The sequence below is a fragment of the Protopterus annectens genome, chromosome 8.part0 (genome assembly GCF_019279795.1).
Source record: "Protopterus annectens isolate FY-2018-M chromosome 8.part0, PAN1.0, whole genome shotgun sequence".
Classification (NCBI taxonomy): domain Eukaryota; kingdom Metazoa; phylum Chordata; order Ceratodontiformes; family Protopteridae; genus Protopterus; species Protopterus annectens.
Window position 1 is genome coordinate 917,485,894 of NC_056741.1, and position 20,555 is coordinate 917,506,448.

The following is a 20,555-nucleotide window of genomic DNA, read 5'->3' on the forward strand; positions in this document are numbered from 1 at the left end:
CAAGCTGTCCCTAGCGAAGCAACGTGGCTTTTCGAGCATGTCATCCCAGGCTGACAGACACTGGATCCCCTTTGAATGACACCAATACTTTAGCCAATTGTTGAAACTGATAATTTTGTCTTTATACTGTGGCATCATTCTTGTTGAGGGCAAGATGCTACTCAAGGTCAGGGACATACCAGCCTGGGCTACATGGTCAGAGAGCTCCTCTATGTCTCTTTTCATGTAGTCCAGGGAGGTACGTCTCAGGTCATTCACACCAGCATGGACAATGATGGAGTCATACTTGTACTTGCTTTGGAGTGACCTGATTGCTTGCATTATGTGGCTTATCCTGGCATCCGACAGGCAGCTTACAGTGACCTTCTTGTTCAGTCTGGTGAGTGGGATGTCAGTGTGCCGGACAATAGAGTCCCCTATAACAAGTGTATTTGGTGTGTTATTTGGCCTTATGGGCTGTGACTGTGAGGCACACTGATTTTGTGAGATATGTGATTTGTGGGTATTGTTGAGGGGTGGCTGTTGCTTGGATATCTGCTTAGGAGGTCTTTGCTGTTTAGGCAGATTTTTATTTAGAGCCTCCAAGTATGTTTTTGTGTGTTTATGTGTTGGGTATGCAGATGCAATAGGTCTGTGTGAGACTGGATTTGTGGTGTGGGTGGTTACCTTTTCCTCCTGACTGACTGTGCCAGTCTTGGGTTGAGAGAGCTCTGCCTCCAGTTTGGCTGTGTAACTGCATCTGTCACATGTATTAGAGTTTGTTGGAAGGAGGAGAGGGTTGTCTGTGTACATAAGGCAATTGTAACATTGCCTCAAAATTCCCAGATTCACCAGCTGGACTGGAGAGTAACCTTGAAAGTCTAAAACTCAAATGTCTGTCATTATTTAGTGACTACAATCCTCAGAGATTTGTCCAAAAAAACAAAGATTTTAGGACTAACAGACCAAACATATAAGGAAAACATCTGGACATTTTATGAAAATATGGACATTTGAGAGGTGAGTGTAAACCCAAGTGACTGTGTTGCACTGTCTTTCTGTCAGAGCTTGCTAAGTGCTTTATGGCTTTGAAAACCAGCTATACACTTTGTATTATTTTCATAGAAACAGGAGTAAATGGACTAAGTAAAGCTCTGTGCACTACAAAGAAATATGATCAGGTCTCCAATCATAACCTTTAATTATGTGTCCTCAACGTTGATGCCAAGATTCACCTGTTGAGCTTCACACTCTAGGTGAGTTTCTTGGCATCCATGTCTCAAACATTTAATAAACAGATTATGATCGGGTACCTGATCATAATCCTCTTTGTGGCTAATTTTTAGAACAACAATAAACCACAAAAAATGTAAAAAAGCAGCAGACAAAGAAAGCATAATTCTGGAATTCACATCTATGGACAAAGAGAAACAAAGGACAAAACAGTGATTTTTAAGCACTGCAGGACATTGTTGAGACCACTGAAGGAATATTATATCCAGTTTAGGAGACAATCTAGGAAAAAGGAAACCAAGGTGCTGCAAACAGTCCACAAGTTGTAAAAGGGATGGAAGGGAAATCATACACATAAAAGCTAAAAAGGCTTGGGGGTCTTGTTTCTATATAACAGACTAGAAAAGAGAATATTATTGTCTGTAAAATCAGTGAGAATTGTGAATGAACTGAAATGAGGCGGTAGGATGGAAGTTACAAGTTTTTAATTCCAGTCTGAAGGGTCACGCTGATTGTGAGAATGCATTATTTCATGAAAAGTTTAGCAGACAAGAGGACTTGGCTCCCAAGCTAAGTAATGTAGTTTTAAATAATTAAATCTATTAAAATATCATGGGAGATGGGAATAACTGGGAAATGGAGAGGGGAGGGTCAGCTGCAGAATCTTTGCTGTAGTACTCTATCAGTCTAGGTAGACCAATAGTCTTCTTTCTACTTTAATACATTTCAATGCTCTTTCATTTCTTTGTTTATGTATATATGTATGTATATATGTATGCATGAATATCAAAACCAACTAAAGCACCATGCCTGCAGCACAGATAACAGTAAATAAAAAAGGAGTGTCCTGAGTCCATTTCTGCACGTTTCCAGCATCCATGGCTGGAGGTGTATGTTTGTTTGTGTGCAAGCATGTGTGTGTGTGTGTGTGTGTGTGTGTGTGTGTGTGTGTGTGTGTGTGTGTATGTGCATGCAATTTTAACTTGACCAGATAGATGAACTGCTATTATATCCTCTTCAGCCAACACAGGAGGCAATAAGATGTAATAACAAGGTTATAAGCTGATAAGTATACACAAATAAGTACTAGTGCATTGTGTCTGCTCTATAACATGTGTGGCGTCCCCACGCTGGGCGAATAATCAAGGAGCATGAATCTCACAACTGGCACTGGAGGGAGACATTCACTTGGAACAAAAATGGATATACTCAGTATTTCCAGATGCAGCTCTCTGCATCAAGCACAATTTCCCTTAAGAGCACACAAGGAACACACTCACTCTGTGGTTCTGATTTCTCTATCTGCCTCCCTTCAGGTCCCCAGTAAGACTCCCCAATGGTACAGCTATAGAGTTGAGACCTCAGCTGAGTGTCCAAGCAAAAGTCCTCCAGTACCCTTTCTGTGAAACCAGTGCTTTGTGTCCCTGCTCCAAGTAGCTGACACACACACTTTGAGATTTGATTTTCTCACACACACACACACACACACACACACACACACACACACACACACACGAAAGGCTGGCACAGATTTACTAGCTATGCCCCCTTTTGCCTAGTCTATAAGGTAGTTACAATGCCACCAGACACCCCAAAGCCAGCTACTCTAAGGCTCTTGCAAGGGTCCCCAATTATACTGAGTGAAATTAATATTAATACATATGGTAATATTGACCAAACAGCAAGGCTTTCAGGAGTGGCCACAGTGTCACCGAATAAATATAAGTACTCTCAAAGGTTAAAATATTTACTAAAGGACCAGCCACAATGAAAAGTGTAAATATATTGAGTAATAAATAAGAAAAGAACATGAAAAATACTAAATATCTATTTACAATAAACACCAGAGTTTCAGTCACAAGAAACATTAAAAATAACACAGGTGGACAGTTTCACACAGTTACAGAAAAACAATACTTAACTAATCTCTCTATATTTTCCTGACTGATCTAAAGAATTATTATTCCCTGGTTACTTTCTAGAGCAAGGCAAGATAAAGTAGGTGAGGGGGTCTTTACTTGTCAGGTTGCAAAAACAGGCTGCTCTGAGTCTTCAGTCTAAGTTAATATTAAAACATTATTTTAGTGATGGATCACAGAATAACGTCACATGCATCTGGTTATCTGACGTCTGGTTCGCATGCAACCTCCCTTGGCTAGAAGCTGTCAGGATTTACCACATATATGTCAATAATACACACAGGACAGAGCCTTGCTAAGATCTGCTACAGCTCATGGAAGTCATAAAACAATTTCAAACCTCCACACTTCCAGAGTAGCAATTAGTTCATCACAATGACAATGCAGAAAGCTTCCTAGTACAATTTTTTTGTCCCTAGCTGCATTGAAAACTGTAAGAGACAAGCTTTATGGTCTAAATTAAGTAATTTAATTTCTTACTATTTTAAAAGCTAGTTGGATTGAGATTAATCTCTTCTCTTTCAGTATCCCCTGTTACAATATATACATTTCAACAGTTGCGATAATACAAGTACATTTCTTCCCCTGTCCAGCAGGACACAATGTTGATACATTTTTAACACAAGCAACTTTACAAATACATTTTCAACACAAGCATCTGTACAAATCAGTTTAATATTGAAATAACATATGATTCTTTACTAAATTCCAGCTAGGTGTGCTGGTATAGTTTATACATCCACTGCCCTACTTCTCCTGGCGTAGCTGGCAATACCTCACATTGTCACAACATGTCAGCCTTGTCTTAGAATATTCTAACAGGTGAAGATGCCAGAATCTACTAAAAATGTCAAAAATTATTCAAACTCTTACATATAGTAGGTTTTTTGGGGTACTTCAGTCTGCCAATTTTCCTTTTGCTATACTGAATTCCATTAGAGCTCATTAAGACAATGACTACTGAGCAGGATATAGTTTTAGTAATGTAGTTTTAACAAAAACAGAGTAGCTTCAGTGAAGGAAGAAGTGTTACAAACATTACTATTTTTCTCTGGAGGTAAGTTTAAGTTACACTTAGTAAATGTTCATTTGAAAAGCTGGTTGTATTTTTGAATAAATGCCCTGGAGTCAGCTGTGGCGTGATTTGCTTAGATTACAGAAAAATAACTTAGATTAAAAATACTGAAAAGATGGAAAGCTGCAGGTCAGCTTTGCATAAAGAAATGCTCACTCATACATCTGTATTATTAACATTTTGTACTAGATCCTTTAAATTCTTGTTATAACCTTTAACACAAATGCAAAGACAAAGTTAATTTCCTGTCATAAAGGTGGATTTGCGGAAGGACTGAAAAATTACATTCTTAGGCACAGTAGCCTTGGAACAGGAAATTAAAATGTTATCTTTCACAAATTTGAGTTGCAAGTAGGCAATGAATGCATTTAAATATGATTTAAAAGGCTTATTATTACCACCATTTTGAACTCCCACTGCCAAATGCACTTTTATTTCTTTTATAAAATAGTTGTACTTCCCTTATATAATAAAACCTTCTTGCGAGATGTCTGCTGGCCAGATGTAAATACATATTCAGATTTTGTTTAAAAAATACTATTAAGTATATAAAAAATGTTTCTTGCCAGTGTTTACAAGAATAAATGAATCACTTTTAAGAGGCATTAAAATGAATAATTCCACACTTGATTTTAACCTAAAGGCAGGAACATTAAAGTAAATTATAAAGCTGATGTAAATGTACTAAACTTTACGAGAATTCATGAATCTTCAACCATCAATGTAGACTAATTGCATTAGTACTGTTTTATATATGTATTTATATTATTTATTTTTGTATATTTACACCAGAATTTCACCATTACTTTCTCATGATTTCATGTTATGTATAAGGTAGGTCTAAATTTCAGGTCATGCATGTATAAGAACGTTGTCAACAGAACATAGAATATACCTTCTATGAAGTACTCTTCAGATGTTAACAAAATAAAAATCATGCAAAAAGCCAAAAATTATTTTATTAATGAAAAAGTTAAGCCATTATAGTCAAAATAACTCTGAACCAGAGTGACTCATTCATCACTTTCCACAGGTGCTGTTTTTCTTTTCTCTACTTGTAGGTTAATTAACCAACCAATTAGAGAGGATTTGTATTGTAGTAGACAGGGCATACCTAGGATCAGATTTTAGTCTTGTGGTTTGGTGCACAGGAGATCTGGAGTGATGTATATAAAGCCAAGAAATGAAATGGACAATACAGGAGTACATGGAGTAGGTAAGCTCCATGCACTATATGCACAGGAAAAAAGAATCATGTAAAAGATTTACACACTCACTTTGTATGCAACATTTCAGGAAATGGTATTAGGCAGCAGTAGTAAACTGAACAATATAAAAGTAAGATGAAGTGTGTCTTAAAGTAGAAATATCCAGGGATGACTGTTTGTGCTGGCTGCTGGGCTGTAGCCCCATAAAATAAAACATAGCTGCAACAGTTTATTTTTATTTTTTTATTATTATTACTGTCATTTTTTATTTAAATAAAGAAAAGTGATCATTTCTATTTTTTGTGTATCAGAACTTCATCATGCAAACATGCATGCACAGAGTTACGTGCTCTGTACAAAAAAAAATCAGACCATTTTTTAAAAAGACAGCCCTGCATTATGGCAGTTTCTGAATGCCCTGCAAGGAGCAGAAATGCCATTTCAGAGGAGGCTGACTGGACTGCTGTCTGAAGTAGCAAAGGCTATGTCTTATAATTTCTTAATGAAAGATTTCCCCAGTCCTAAAACCTTTAGAACATTAACTGCCTTTGCCTCTACTGGGCTGTTATTATTTTCCTGCTTTGTACTTCCATTTCTGGGTTTACTGTGTCTCAGTGAAAGCCAACAGATCTGAATAAATTGTCCGAGCTCATATTGCATAAACCCCACTAACTCAGGTGCTCAAATGATTTCCATGTTGGTCTGCTCTTCAAGAAGCTTGTGGCTTTTCTGGTAAATCAGTAAGGATTATTGCAGTCACTAAATAATGATGGCAGGCATTTGAGTTTCAGACTTAATAACCTTTAGCAAAAGCAAGTTAATGCAAAGTATGTCCTTCTAACAAGTTTCTAAGCAAGCAAAGGTGGTAGCGATACCTCTTTCATTCATCATTATTTTTAGTTTTCTGCTTGTTTCTTGAGCAAAGATGTCAAGAGGTGTGTTGGGGCATTGCAGTGGTTTGCACACTGTATTCTTACAGCAGTGAGCTGAAAGGATAAATTCATGTGTGGCAGTTACTATGTGTTTATTCATTTATTTGATTGTAATCACATTTCTGAATGTACAATCACAGTCATACAACTGGCTGTAATTGATTGTAATGTGTGTGTGTGTGCTTCTTCAGAATGCTTCTGATTTTGCCTCACATTTTGGTCTGATCCTCATAAAGTTTGTTTTTTTCTGGGAAATGATTCAGAACTACAGTCACTAAATAATGACAAACATCTGAGTTTCATACTTAATAGCCTTCAGAAAAAAACATGCTGATGCAAAGCTTGTTATTCTAACAAGTTTCTAAGTATTCAAAGGTGATACCTATCCCTGATTTTGGTCCTTTGTACACAGTCAGTCTTACCCTTCTACATGCTTCTTTACTGAAACGTTTGAGGGGTATATTAGGGGAATTACAGTGGGTGCACATTGTTGTCTTACAACACTGAGCTGAGAAAATAAATTCATGTGTGGCAGTTATGTATGTATTTGTTCAAACTTCTGAGGTATACAGTCACTGTCATACAACTGATTGTAATTCATGGTAATGTGTATGTTATGTATAAGTGGGAGGGATAGATGCTCATCTGGCCTTGACTTCACAGAATATCAATGATTTTGCCTCATATTTTGGTCTTTTCTTTGTTAAGCTTGTGTTTTTTTTTCTTGCAAACAAATGAGGACTGTAGTCACTAAATAATATCATGCATTTGAATTTCAGATTTAGAAGCCCTCAGAAAAAGCATGCTAATGGAAAGCATGTTATTCTACCAAGTTTCTAAGTATTTAAAGGTAATAGCTCTCCCTGATTGTGGTGCATTGCCACAATTATTTTGTAGTTTTTGTCTTGATTCTCAAGCTAAAAAGTTGAGATGAATGTGGAAGGGAGTGTAGTAAGTTGCAGGATATATTCTGAGAAGATAAATTTTTACGTTTCAGTTAGTTATGCATTCATTCATTCATTTGATTGCAATCAAAGTTATTTTGCTCTAAGCAGCTTAAATAATATTGTAACTAGTCACATTTTCTTCTGCTAATTGTTTAAAACCTTGTTTGTAACAACTCACATACTTGTCTGCCAATTGATAATACTCTGTATAATTGAATTGCCTGAGGAGCTTTCTTTTCTCTCCAGGTCTGTGCTTGGAAGATCCTATAGCTGATTGTTACTACTATGTTACTAAAATTTAACAAATTGTTTTCTAGTCCTGAGGAGCTTTTCTCCCCGGGTCTCTGCTAAAAATGAGCCAAAAGCTCAGCCAGACTAACCTGGTTAACAAATGCAAAATAAATAAAATAAATAAATAAATAAATGTGGTGTATGGTCACAGTCATACAACTGACTGTAATTGAAAGTTGTGTGTGGATTTGTGTATAATATATGTATGTGATGGCGGCATAAATGCTCTCAGGTGTCATTGATTTTGCAGAATGCCGCTGTTTTTGCCTCATATTTTGGTCAGTTCTTCTTAAAATTTGTGGGTTTATTTTCTGGCAAATAAATGAGGATTGCAGTCAGTAAATAATGCCAGACACATGAGTTTCAGAATTAATTGTCTTCAGAAAAAGCATGGTAATGTAAAGCCTGTTGTTTATCAGCTTGCTAAGCTAAGGGTACTAACTGTCCCTGATTTTGTTCCTTTGTCCCACATTATTTTTTTCTCTTTCTCTTTGATTTGTGAGCTAAGAGGGAATTTTTCATTGATTTTGAGTTGAGAAAGAGAGGTAATTTGGGAGAGTGCATTGAGTTATACACTGTATTCTGGCAGCAGTATGCTGAGAAAACATATTCCTCTATGGCAGTTATTTCTGTATTCATTAGCTTGATCACAGTCAAACATCTGAACATGCAAGTAGCTGTAGTTGATGTAACGTGTGTGTGTGTGTGTGTGTGTGTGTGTGTGTGTGTGTGTGTGTGTGTGTGTGTGTGTGTGTGAGTGAGTGTGCATGTGTGCACATGTATGTTAAATTATTGCTGGCAATTGTTATTATTTTTTATCTTATTACAGTGTGGCATCAGAGGTGTAGACAGCCAATAAATGTGACTTAAATTGCTGAGTATGGTGGCTGTTGGTTGGGCTGCAGCAGTCTGGACAGGATAAGTGTTATAGCAGCTGTTCATTGGCACAGTGCTGCAAAAAGGTAGCATTATTTTTGGCTGTGAGTCCATCTGTGTGGAGTCTGCAAGTACATCTGCCTGTGTAGGGGTTTTATCCCAATATATGTCAGTGGCCATTTGTGATTTTACTTTCATTCCAATCTAACACCAGAGGGATGCACAGATGATAGATAACTTTTTGGAGGGGGGTAGGGAGGCAAATGCTATATTCAGATAACATTTATATATCATTGCAAGCATTTACCATCTATTTTGCCATGTTGAAAATTTAACAGCCCATAGATAGCAACATTTGATGCAGCTCTGATGGTTGTTAATGCTACGAGCATTAAAAATAAAGATTTTTTATTGGAAAATTTGCTACATTCCCACAAGATTGATGTTGTTATTGTTTGTGAAACATGGTTAAAGAACAATGACTGGAAACCAGTTATGTCAGGGTATAAATGTTTTTACTGTAACAGAGATTCTAATAAAAAATCAGGTGTAGGTGTTATGATAGGGATTAAAGATAACTATGAGACCTGTGATTATTACATGTTCAGTGATGACACCAACACTATAGACTGTGTAACTGTGACAATAAAGACAACCCTGAAACATATAACAATTGTTGGAGTGTATAGACCACCAAAGTCAAGTGCAGATGACCTAGAGGAATTCATACATTTCTTGCATGAAACACAGGAGGGAAGAATAATATTAGCTGGGGACTTAAATTTACCAGAAAGAGACTGGAGTAATATTTATTCTACATTAGTAAGGAAATTATTCACAGCATGTATTCAGGAACAACAATTGCTTCAGATTGTAAAAAAAAAAAAAAAAGTACCAGGGGACAGAACATACTAGACATTGCTTGTGTTCTCAAAGAAATTACTGTAACATCAAGTTTTACCACCATTGATGTGCAGTGATCATGGGGTTATACAGGTTAATTTGTTGCTAGATAATTCTGACAAACTGAAATCTTAGTCAATGCACAGAAGGTTAATTACAGATTATATGGAAGCAAAACAGTCACTATGTAAAACTAACTGGGGTGAGGTGCTCAGTGGAAAAACTGCAGATGGAATGTGGAAAGTTTTGAAAGAGAAATTGTTTGAGTGCAAAAAATGAAAAAAAATGTTTAAAATCAGGATCTAGCCATACAACATCAGGCAAGTACATCTGCCATAAGAACAAGATATCTGGTTAAGGTGAGAAACAAAAAATATAAGAAATGGAAGAGAGGTCGAACTACAACTTTGAAAACTGAAATAAACAAGCTGGACAAACAGATTAAGCATATCAAGTAAAATTCGAAGAAAATGTATATAAAGATATTGAGCATAATAGGAAACCTTTTTATAGATATATAAGATGTGGAAGGAGTACAGACACACTAATTGAACTGTATGCCTATTCTAAAATGTATTCTCAGACACAATAGATTATAGATATATTTACAAAATCTTATGCAAAACAGTTTGACTCCACGAAAGGGGTGGCAAATTGTCCTAGTGACATCCAGGTAACCCCAGATACTGGAAACAAATGTGATTATATTGAAAAAGAACTGCACAAACTGGATCCAAACAAAGTGCAGGGAGGAGACAGAATTAGTAACAATGACCTGAGAACACTTCAGCAAGAACTTACAGTACCGTTATATCTATTATTCATTAGGTCATATAAATATGGAGAGATTCCTCAAGATTGGATACATGCACTTATTAAACTTGCTTTTAAGGGAAAGGGGAGTAGGACAAACCCAGAATCATACAGAACCTTAAGTCTGCTTTCATGTTGTGGAAAAAGTATGGAGATGGTAATATTGGATAAGTTATTGTCAGAACTGGATAGGGTGGGACTTGAAACCATATATCAGCATGCTTATGTTGAAAACAGATCTATTACCACCTGTAACATGATGTTGAAAACAGATCTATTACCACCTGTAACATGATGTTCTATAACAATATAATAAAAGCTATGAATGAACAATTGTGCTGTGATGTAATTTATATAGATTTAACTTCAGCATTTGACAGGGTCACACACATAACACTGATCAATAAATTGGTACAACTAGGTATTGATGTACTCTTGATAAGATGGATAGCTGCATGGCTTACAAATAGGACATGGCAAGTATCATACAACAAATGGACAGCAAAATCAGTGGTTACAGTCGGGGTGCCCCACAGGGCTCTGTCCTAGGCCTTACTTGTTTAGATTGTATCTTTCAGACCTAACTTTTTCATCTGAGGTGTTCTATAGTCTATATGCTGACGACCTGAAATTGGGTAAACTGATTACATGTGTTACAGATAAGGCATGTCTGCAAAAACTTGACTAAATTGACCATTTGGGCACAGGAGAATAATATGCTGATAAATACATCAAAAACTAAGCAAATGAGAGTTGGTAGGCATAGACTGAAAGGTAAATGTTTACTATAGCACACAGTGATTGAAACTGTAGACTCATTTAAGGACCTGGGTATATGGACAGATTCAGCTATGAGTTTTACTAAACATATCAACCAATTGGTTAATGATAGTTATAGAACTATAGGTTGTATAAAAAGATTTATAAAGTCTAGGAAATCAAAAATAATGAAGTCATTGTTTGTTAGTTACATTAGACCCAAACTTGAGTATGGAATAACAATATGGAAACCCTATAAGAAAACAAGCATGAGTAAAGTAGAAAGAGTACACTGGAAATATACCAAGGGCATCCATGGATGTGAAAGTTTAAGTTATTATGAAAGACTAAAATATCTGAACTTGTACAGTGTCTCTTACAGATATCTAAGAGGAGATCTTATTCAGGTATATAGGGTATTTAGTGACAACTACCTCTGGGAATGTTTGGGGTTAACAAAAAGAACTAGAGAATCATCAGATAACCTATATAGAAGATGCTATAGGAATGAGAAGTGTACTAATTGGTTCTCTGAAAGAGTAGCTCATGCATTGAACATTCTACCAAACTACATTAAAGCAAGTACTCGTTTAGATATTTTTAAGAACAGCCTGGATACTTATTATGGGAACAAGTGTTTTGGTATGTTGGCAAGCTAGAAGAGCATTAATGCCTGTGCATGAAATATGTATATGCATGTATGTATGTATGTATGTATGATTATTTTGTTAGGTTTGAACTTTAAGGTTTAAGGCACAACTTATTTTTCCTTGAAAGAAAAAAATAACACTGAATTTCTTTTTTTTATCATAAGTTTTTTTCAGGCCATTATTGGATGAAACATTATAAATAAGCTCATAAGATGTACCTCAGAGCATCTGAATTCCCAAGACCCCTGGCAAAATTCACTCACATCCTTCACACTTATTCCACTGCAGTCTTGGCCTTTTAAGGTGTTTAAAAAGGAAGGAAGAAAAAATTCAAAAGGAAGACAAGCCTGTGGGGGGAAAAAATAAGTAATCAATCAGGATAGTATGAGGCAGGGGAACGGGTTTGGGGAGATGCAGGAGGGACCAATGTACAATGAGGGACACATTGAGTCCTTTATCTAGGGCTCCATTTCACCAAAGGCTGACCTTGTTGATTGCAGTCAGATATCTGAGGTATACATTCTGTGGCAGAGCTAGCCGCCAGGTGGTGTAATCCTTGGCTCTAGATGATTGTCACTGCTGAAATGACATCCCAACCCCACATCCAAAAATGGGAAAAGGGGTTGTGAATGGACTGATGGATGGATCTGAGGTATATATATATATATATATATATATATATATATATATATATATATATATATATATATATGTATTCACTTTATAATCTCAAAATACTGAAATATTGAATTTTGGTATCGCGAGACTATAAAGCCAAAAAATAACGAAACCACAAAAGTGTGAAATTCATAATCATGACTTATAAACCCACCCTACACCACACAAACAAACAAATATACACCTTCCTGTCCACACTACAACAAACAAACAAAACACACACAAACACAACAACACAAATACACAGACCTACCCTACATATAAGCAGGGGGGCAAGCCCCCCTCCACCCCCATGTGGGAGGGCTGCACCACCCGCACCCCCGCTACTTATATATACTAACTCTGAGGTCGCACTAAAAAGACAAAGACACAAAACCCACCACTACACAATCTACATTCCCCTCGCACAAACACACATCACATATGTACAAACACCACCATTCTCAACACTTACACACTCATACTCTTACCTACATGCCATAACCTACTTCCTAACACACTAACATACACTAAAATCCCCACCCAAAACCCTTAAAATATAAACATTTACCTGAATCTCCAGCTATCCATTAATACAGCGCACCACCACAACCGCTGATTCGACATTTCCGGATTCGGTTATGTTGTCTTTTGCGGAACTGGGCTTTTGCTATTTTAGTCTTGAGATACTGAAATTTGATATTTCAGTATTTCGAGATAGTGACATAAACCCATATGTGTGTGTGTGTGTGTGTGTGTGTGTGTGTGTGTGTGAGTGTGGATGAAAGTGCCTGACCTAGTCTGTTGTTCGGTAGTGATCATTGACCTGTTGTAATAGAGCCCAACCCATTCATCTGCTTCCTATACTGCTCCCCTTGCTCTGAATTCATCAACCACCACTGAAATTATGAGAAGTTACTGCGTGTCATGACCACAACTATTATATAAGTTTACCACATGCACAGAAGTAAATGTATAGGTATAACACAGGTTGATAACTATCTTGGATATGATACTATACAATGATGGGTCATTGTTATTCATAAACAAGCATGATGATTGGACAGCCCAACCAGCATGCCCATTAAAAATCGAACATATACCAATAGAAAAAGTGTGGCCACTAAAGTACTATTGAGTGTCCAGACTTTTCTGTTGGAATATGCTGCAGAGGGACAGTGCCAAACAAGGTACGTTCTCAAAAATTAAAAAAAAAAAAAAAAAAAAACAGAAAAGTACCTAATTTTCATTCTATGTTTGCATTGTTCCTCCTTAAATATCAGCAGAGTCTTGTACCTCTCAACTATCTGGATCTTTGTGGAATATGATTTTTGCCTCATAGTTTTTGTCTTTTTTTTACATAAAACAGCAGCAGAGATTCTCTTTTCACTGTTGCTACTCTTCAACAAATAAGTAAATAAAAGCAACAGATATTATTTGTCTCCGTTGCTTCTCTTCAATGGCACTGATGAACTGTGCATGCACCGTACATCAGAAAATGTGAAAGAACGGAAACAACGTGGAGGAATACTACAGCGCTGTTATACAAAGACATTATTTAAGAAAGGTTATTCTATAATAGCAATAACCCACATCAGGATGACTGTTGATCAACCCTCTCGTACCAAAAAGTGCAGCGGATCTGTTTCTTGTCACAGTGATTTGCTGAGTGGAAAATACCTCTAAGACATATATATTTGATTGTTCTATTAGGAATTTATCCTCTAACTGAACAGATCAGTAGGGCTGTAGCCACTAAAACTTTAAATATAAATTCATGGTAAAAGTGAATTGGGAAGTATCTGTAAGCAGGGCATTGTAACTTAGTATGATTTTGTTCTGCAAAGCATTCATTCATTTCTGATACCCATTTTTTCCTTGTCATTATCATGAGATAGCCATAGTCTAACCTGACAAAGACACATAAACACTCTAGCATGCACACCACACGTTTGCATTGGGGAATTAGAACAATTGTCATTTCACCTATTAGCGTGTCTTTGGGATTTGGAATAAACTAGAGCATCACTGACAATCCATGCAGATGTGGGTAAGATATGGAGACTATGCACAGAAGATACCTTATCCAGAAATTGAACCAAAGACCCACAGTCTTTAAGCTAGCAATGTTAACCACTGCATAAATGTGTCTTCTTCTCCAAAACATTTAATAAATAAAATATATTAAGAGCAGTGCAAGAATAAGTGGACAGAAGCATCGTGTGTAATAAGGCAGGTTGTATGACCATTCCTTTAATTATATCACTAATAAAAAAATTGAAAAATTCAACATGTTGGAGGGAATTTGTGTGTAACATTGTCATGCTGATAGCTTTTGATTATTTAAGTCCGATCTTTGAGTGCATATGTATGCATATTTAGTTATTGTCCAGTAGAATTGTCTAGTTCATTGTCAGGTGACCACAGTATTTGATTATAATCACATTCAGTACAGTTCATTTTGTGAATTTATGTTTGTACATAGATGAGTCAACATTCATGAAAATAAAAATGTAATCAGTAGGCAAAATTAAAAAAAATGCCATCCTATTTTGATGTATTGCAACCATAATGTAATGCATGCCAAGATTTGAGTTTGCCCATAATAAGACTCATTTCTCTGTCTCTCTGATCCAAAATTAACTTATATTTATATGATGTCATTGTGGTCATTTCATAAGGAAGCTTAAAACACTCAGCAAAAAACAAGCAACAACCTAATAATGGTTTCATCTTATTCCCCATTTAGATACTTCAGTAGTCTGAAATAGAAAAGCGAAACATGGAGCATTCATTCTACCGACGATTGTCCTCTGTTGAAGGCCTGCGGAGACCAAATATTCCGCAGATATTTAAGGTAAAGTCAATTATTGCACAAGGTGCCTTTCATGAAACAATTGACAGGTGTAGTAAACTGTATATGTCACACAGACCCAAACAATGACAGGACAGCTGTACACACACACTTACACACACACAAGTACAACGTATTATTTATTGCTGTTATGCTTGTTAACCAGGTCCTGTGGTGGTCGTGCTGCGATAGCGTTGTCGCCTCACAGTAAGGCGCCGTCTGGTTCGATTCTCAGCAAGAGCGTCTTCTGCGTGGAGACATGCGTGAATGGGCGTACCTTCATTGAAGGTTGTGCGTCAGGCCTGGCAAGCCGGTACATAAAAATGAACTGCCAATCATTAGCGGTCCGGAGTTCCGCTGTGGCGACCCCTAACCGGGAAAAGCCGAAAGACACAAACAAACAAATGCTTATTAACCAGGTGGGTGGGCTAGTCATAAGGACCCTTTCATCCACAACTCTTCCATTACAAGAACAAACTGACCATAGTCAGTGTTGCATCACATGTTTGTCAAGTAGACCCAGCCAGTACAAGTGTTAAGAGAAAACAGCATCCCTTAGAATATGTTAGATAGGTGGCCAAGGATGAACACAGGATAGCAGCAGATTTCTTCAGCTCCACCAATTTCATTACATTGACAGGAATTAATTACTTAAAAAATTAATTTTTGAAGTAATTTTCTTTCTAAATATGTTTGTTTTATATAGTTCTTGAACTATATCTAAAAAAGAAAGGAAATCTTAATAATATTCCTGTCAGAAATTACTTTGGAAATTTTCCTGTCAGTTTATCAGTCTGAAATGAGTTTCAGTAAGACAAATTCTCAAGACTCCAGCATCAAGAAAGAACTTCAGTCTCTGATAATTATAGTCCAGCAACTTACTGCTAAGATGGATAAAATGGATACTAAAATAGACACTTTTATAGAAAAACTACAAAACAAATAGACTTGTTACATATGGACCTGCAACAACAGAAGATCCAGATGACAGGCATAGAAGAAGCTGTGAATGACATGGAAAATAGAATACAAGAAGAGGAAATCAACATTGAGTTTCTGCTGAAACAAAATACACATTTACAAACAAAGCTGGATGACCTGGAAAATAGATCTAGGCAATAACATTAGGATTTTTGGACTGCCAGAAAATATTGAAGGTAACAATATTACTTCTTTTTAACAACATGGCTCCCTAAAACTTTAGATTTACCAGAAGCATTCTCTTTTGGTATCGAAGAGCACATAGATCTATAGCTAATACTAACTCTAACAAAACTATCCTAGATCAGTTATAGTTAGATTTCTATCATCTTTGATAAAGAGATGGTTCTTAAATCTGCTTGGGCTAAAGCTCCTGTTAAGATTAATGAAACAACTGTGCTTTGACAATGACTATTCTTCCATGGTATTAGTTAAAAGAAAAGTTTTTCTGCCACTAATAAGGGAGCTTAAAAAGCACAGTTTAAAACATACCTTCTGTTTCCTGCCAAGCTTAAAATCTTCCTTCCTGATGGTCCTAAAATTTTCGATGACTTAGACTCTGCTTTACTGTTTATCAAAAAATAAGATTTTGGAAAAATAGAAGAAATGGAATGGGCTAGTCCTTCGTTAAAGAGACTGGCAACTGAAACTTCGTGGAAGACTTCAGAGAAGAAGAAGAGACTAAAAACAAATGATTTGTACTATGTTTTTTTTTCTCTCTCATCATTTTATTTTATTATTAATCTTTTTAAATATAGTTCCTGCATTTCCAAGAAGCAACAAATATTTTGAAAAAGATTTAATCAAAGTTATTCTCTGTGTGCAAAGAAATGTTTTGTTTCATAACTAGTCAAAATATCTGGAGATTTAATGGCAAGCTGTGATTTAACTTGTTTCTCTTTCTGAAGAGGAAAAATAAGGTCAGTAATTTGATACATTTTTATTTCCTTTAAAAGTTTATATCTTCTTCAAATGCTATTCCTAATTATACTTTCTTGATTACACTGCTTATGCTTGTTTGTAAATAATCTGTCATGCTTTAACTAATAATAATTAGAACTAAATAATAGTAAATAATATGTTTTATTTTTAACTCTATTAATATAAACAGTAAGTAACATTCTATTGTATATACTTCTTATAGCTTTCTCTTACATTTTTTTATTTCTGCCTTACACCCTTTTACTTTCTACTCTCTTTTCTTTTCTTTATTAATATATAGAAATGCTTTTGATCATATAGACACAGTAAATAATAAGATTTGCATAGGAGTTGAGTTGGGACAAAATGTTGAGTTTTGTTACTTATTAATAATTTTGGGCTTGATTTCACTTACATAGAGTCTGTAATAACCTGTAGAATGTGTTGTGAAGGTTTTTTCATGTTTAGATGCATTTACACTGCTAAATGAATGTTTGTCACTAGTTTTTAATAAGTTTCCCGCCAAAATGTTAAGAGAGACAATCTGGGATGTGGGCTGTCTCATGCACAGTGTCCATGAGCTACTTCAAAAGCTTCAACTCTCAGAATTCTCACAGAGAAGCTGAAAGCAGCTAGTCTCACCTTTGACCTACATATCACACTGACACATCACAGATACAGGAATGACACTACCTAATTATACATCTGAAGTAGGAGATTCATTTGTCTGCAACCTGTGGGTTATGGATCCGATATCGGATCTGAACCGGCATGGTTTACCAGCTATGGATCCGAGCTCTCAGCTCCTCCCCTCACCCATAATGCCCTGCTCTCCCTACATGACCTCAGATCTAGTTTGCCGCGCTGGTGACCAGATTAGTGTTCCTGAGCTTTTCAGCTAAGTGAATTTTTCAGTGTTTAGTCAGTTAAAATTTAATTTTTGTTGTGAAAGTTGAGTGAAAGTCTAGGATCCCCTTTTACATAGTTATACTTATTTAGTGTTTTAATATTATTTTTACTTAATTTCCCTCCCCTCGCTGGTAGCGTAGTGTGTGTTTGGGCCTTGTGTGTGTTTAGTTGCTTTTACTTTCTACCTTTAGTTTAAGTAACTTTTACTTCTTTGGGATGTCTGAACAACCCAAAGCTGTGTTTTCTAAGTGCTCCGAGTGTGGCCATAAGCTTTCCCCTGCTGATGGCCACACTTGGCGTGTTACATGCCTTGGGGTTGAACACCTCTCTTCTGGATGTTCCATTTGTGCAGGGTTCAACCCCAGGGCATTGAAGGAGCGGTGGTCCAAGCTTGTCTTGGCGGGACTTTTGCCCCCGGACTTGGCTCCGGCCTCCGCTCCTTCAGGGGGAACCATTTCTACGGTTGCCTCCTCTCCGGCTCCCCCTCCTCCTCCTGGGACTCAACCTCCCTGTAGTGGTTCAGAGGAGAGGGAAGCTAGAAAGAAGGACCGGAGGGAGAAGCACCATAAGCGGCGGGCCAAGACCTCTGTTTCGGCCCCGCCTGCCAAGCAGGCTTCTCCTCCGGCCTCCTTGTCTGCTGGTTCTCCCCCTCCTCGGCTCTGGTCACCTGTGTGCTTTTCACCGGGACCTGAGGAGGAGGAGACCCGATCTCCGTCGAGGCTATCCAGGAGGCACTCAAGGCCTACCTCGGTAGCCTTGTCGAGATCGACCTATAGCTTGTCAGACGCTGATCTGGACCGGATGATGAGAAGATTCATCCAGGCCCAGATGCAGATGGGAGTGCTCTTGCCTCCCCCCCCCCTCTGGGGGGGAGCTCGACCCCTTTCTTTAAGCCAATTGCTCCTTCTCTGACCCGCTACCCGGGTTCGGAGCAATTGGAGCCGAGCAGCCGAGCCGGGGTGGGTCGGCGCCGATAGTACTCGGTACTTCGGATCTGACCCTGCCCTCGAGTGCTTCAGATCCGACCTCTCGGAGCCTGGATCCGAGCCTCGGATCCAGGGGGATCAGTGCTCCTTCGGCGCCGTCTGTGTCAGAGCACACTGTCCCTTCGGATCCGAGCGCTTTGGCGCCGGCTCCGATCCACTCCTCGTATCCGAGGGGGAGCCGATTGTCGGATCCATTGGTCGAGGTCGGCTCCCCCTCGGCTTTTGATGTAGTGGAGAGGGCCCTGTTGAGGGTCTCCGGACCCCCGGCACTTGCTTCGGCTCCGTCCCGCGCTCCCTCTGCACTGGGTCAGGCTTCCACCATCCGGCCCTTGGGACAGCCCACTTCTTTGCCCCAAGCTGTTCCCTTGGAACAGGTTACTGTTTGCGAGGAGTCCTCTGACAGCCCCCCCGGAGGATGTTCCCCATAAACATACGTGCAAAAGGAGGCACATTGACTCCCCCGAGTCTCTCACAGAAGACATGGACTTGGAGGAAGGGGAAGGCTCCCCAAGATCACCCCCTGAGGATGTCTCATTTGGAGACATCATGGAAATGCTCCGCATAAGGGGGGGGTGGTCTGCCCCCAAGTCTTCCTCAGACGAGTCCGTGTTCTTGGAGGCATTTGAAGCGGGCCCGTCTACCTCTTGGGTGTCCCCTCCTGCCGACCCCCTGGTGGACCTCATTACCACCATGGCGTGGAAGGAACCGGACACCGTGGAGCCAATCCCAAAAAGGCCCGACCGTATTCTCAGTCCCCCGGCTGACCGTGCCCATTGGAGTAAGGGGCCTCCGGTAGATGCCATGTTGACGGCGGCTGCCACCAAGAGGGAACTTGCTCAGGAGAGTCCCTCAGTCCATCCTCCGAGCAAGGAGTCTCGGATGATGGACCGCTTGGGGAAGTGGATGTTTAGTTCAGCGACCTTCTCAGTGAGGGCGCTGAACTACCTGGCGCATGTGATTAGGATGCAGCGCGATCTTATAAAAGAATACGCTGCATCCCCCCCAGAGTCCATGTCGGAGGAGGACAAAGTGCTGCACTCCACCCGTATGGCCACTCTCAGGTCCGTCACTAATACCTCTATGCGGCTACTGTCCCATGCTATGGAAGGTGCCACTAGAGCCGCAGGGGCAGGCCTAGTTACCAGACGTCAGGCCTGGCTCCATCATTGTGATTTCTCGGAGCCCTTCAAGGCGTCATTTGCGAACGCCCCTTTCGATGGTTCTGCCCTTTTTGGCAAAACTGTTCGTGACACTTTGACCCAGAGCGAGAAGGACGGGAAGACGCTGTCTGCCGTCGGAATCCGCTTCTCTGCACCCCATAGGCCCTATTCTAGGAACCAAAAGGGTCAGAAGAAGATGTGGTTCCGGAAGTCGCAGCAATCCCAGCCTGCTCCGGACAACCAGTCCTTCCGTGGCAGAGGAGGACAGGGAGGATGCCGCCCTAGGGGCAGAGGGACTCCCAGGAACTTCGGGTCCAGAGAACCCTTCTCTGAACGGCCCGCTCAGCAGCCCTGAAGGGTTGCCCGACTGCTCCACTCTGGAGGCAGTCGGGGGACGTTTTTTGGAGCACCTAGCGGCATGGGAGTCCATAACATCAGACCGCTGGGTCCTCCAGATCATATCCAGAGGATACCGTATCCCTTTTCGTCACATGCCAAAATT

General features: G+C 38.9%; 1 protein-coding gene across 1 annotated transcript in view; it reads left to right on the plus strand.

Annotated features, from left to right (window-relative positions):
- The window catches only part of ARHGAP33 (Rho GTPase activating protein 33), a gene marked incomplete in the record, with an annotated part of 3,206,105 nt that overhangs the window by 461,076 nt on the left and 2,724,474 nt on the right, over positions 1-20,555 (plus strand). Inside the window, 1 exon segment of the mRNA XM_044080442.1 lies at positions 14,992-15,099. Within this exon segment, the coding sequence (XP_043936377.1) occupies positions 15,025-15,099 (75 nt within the window).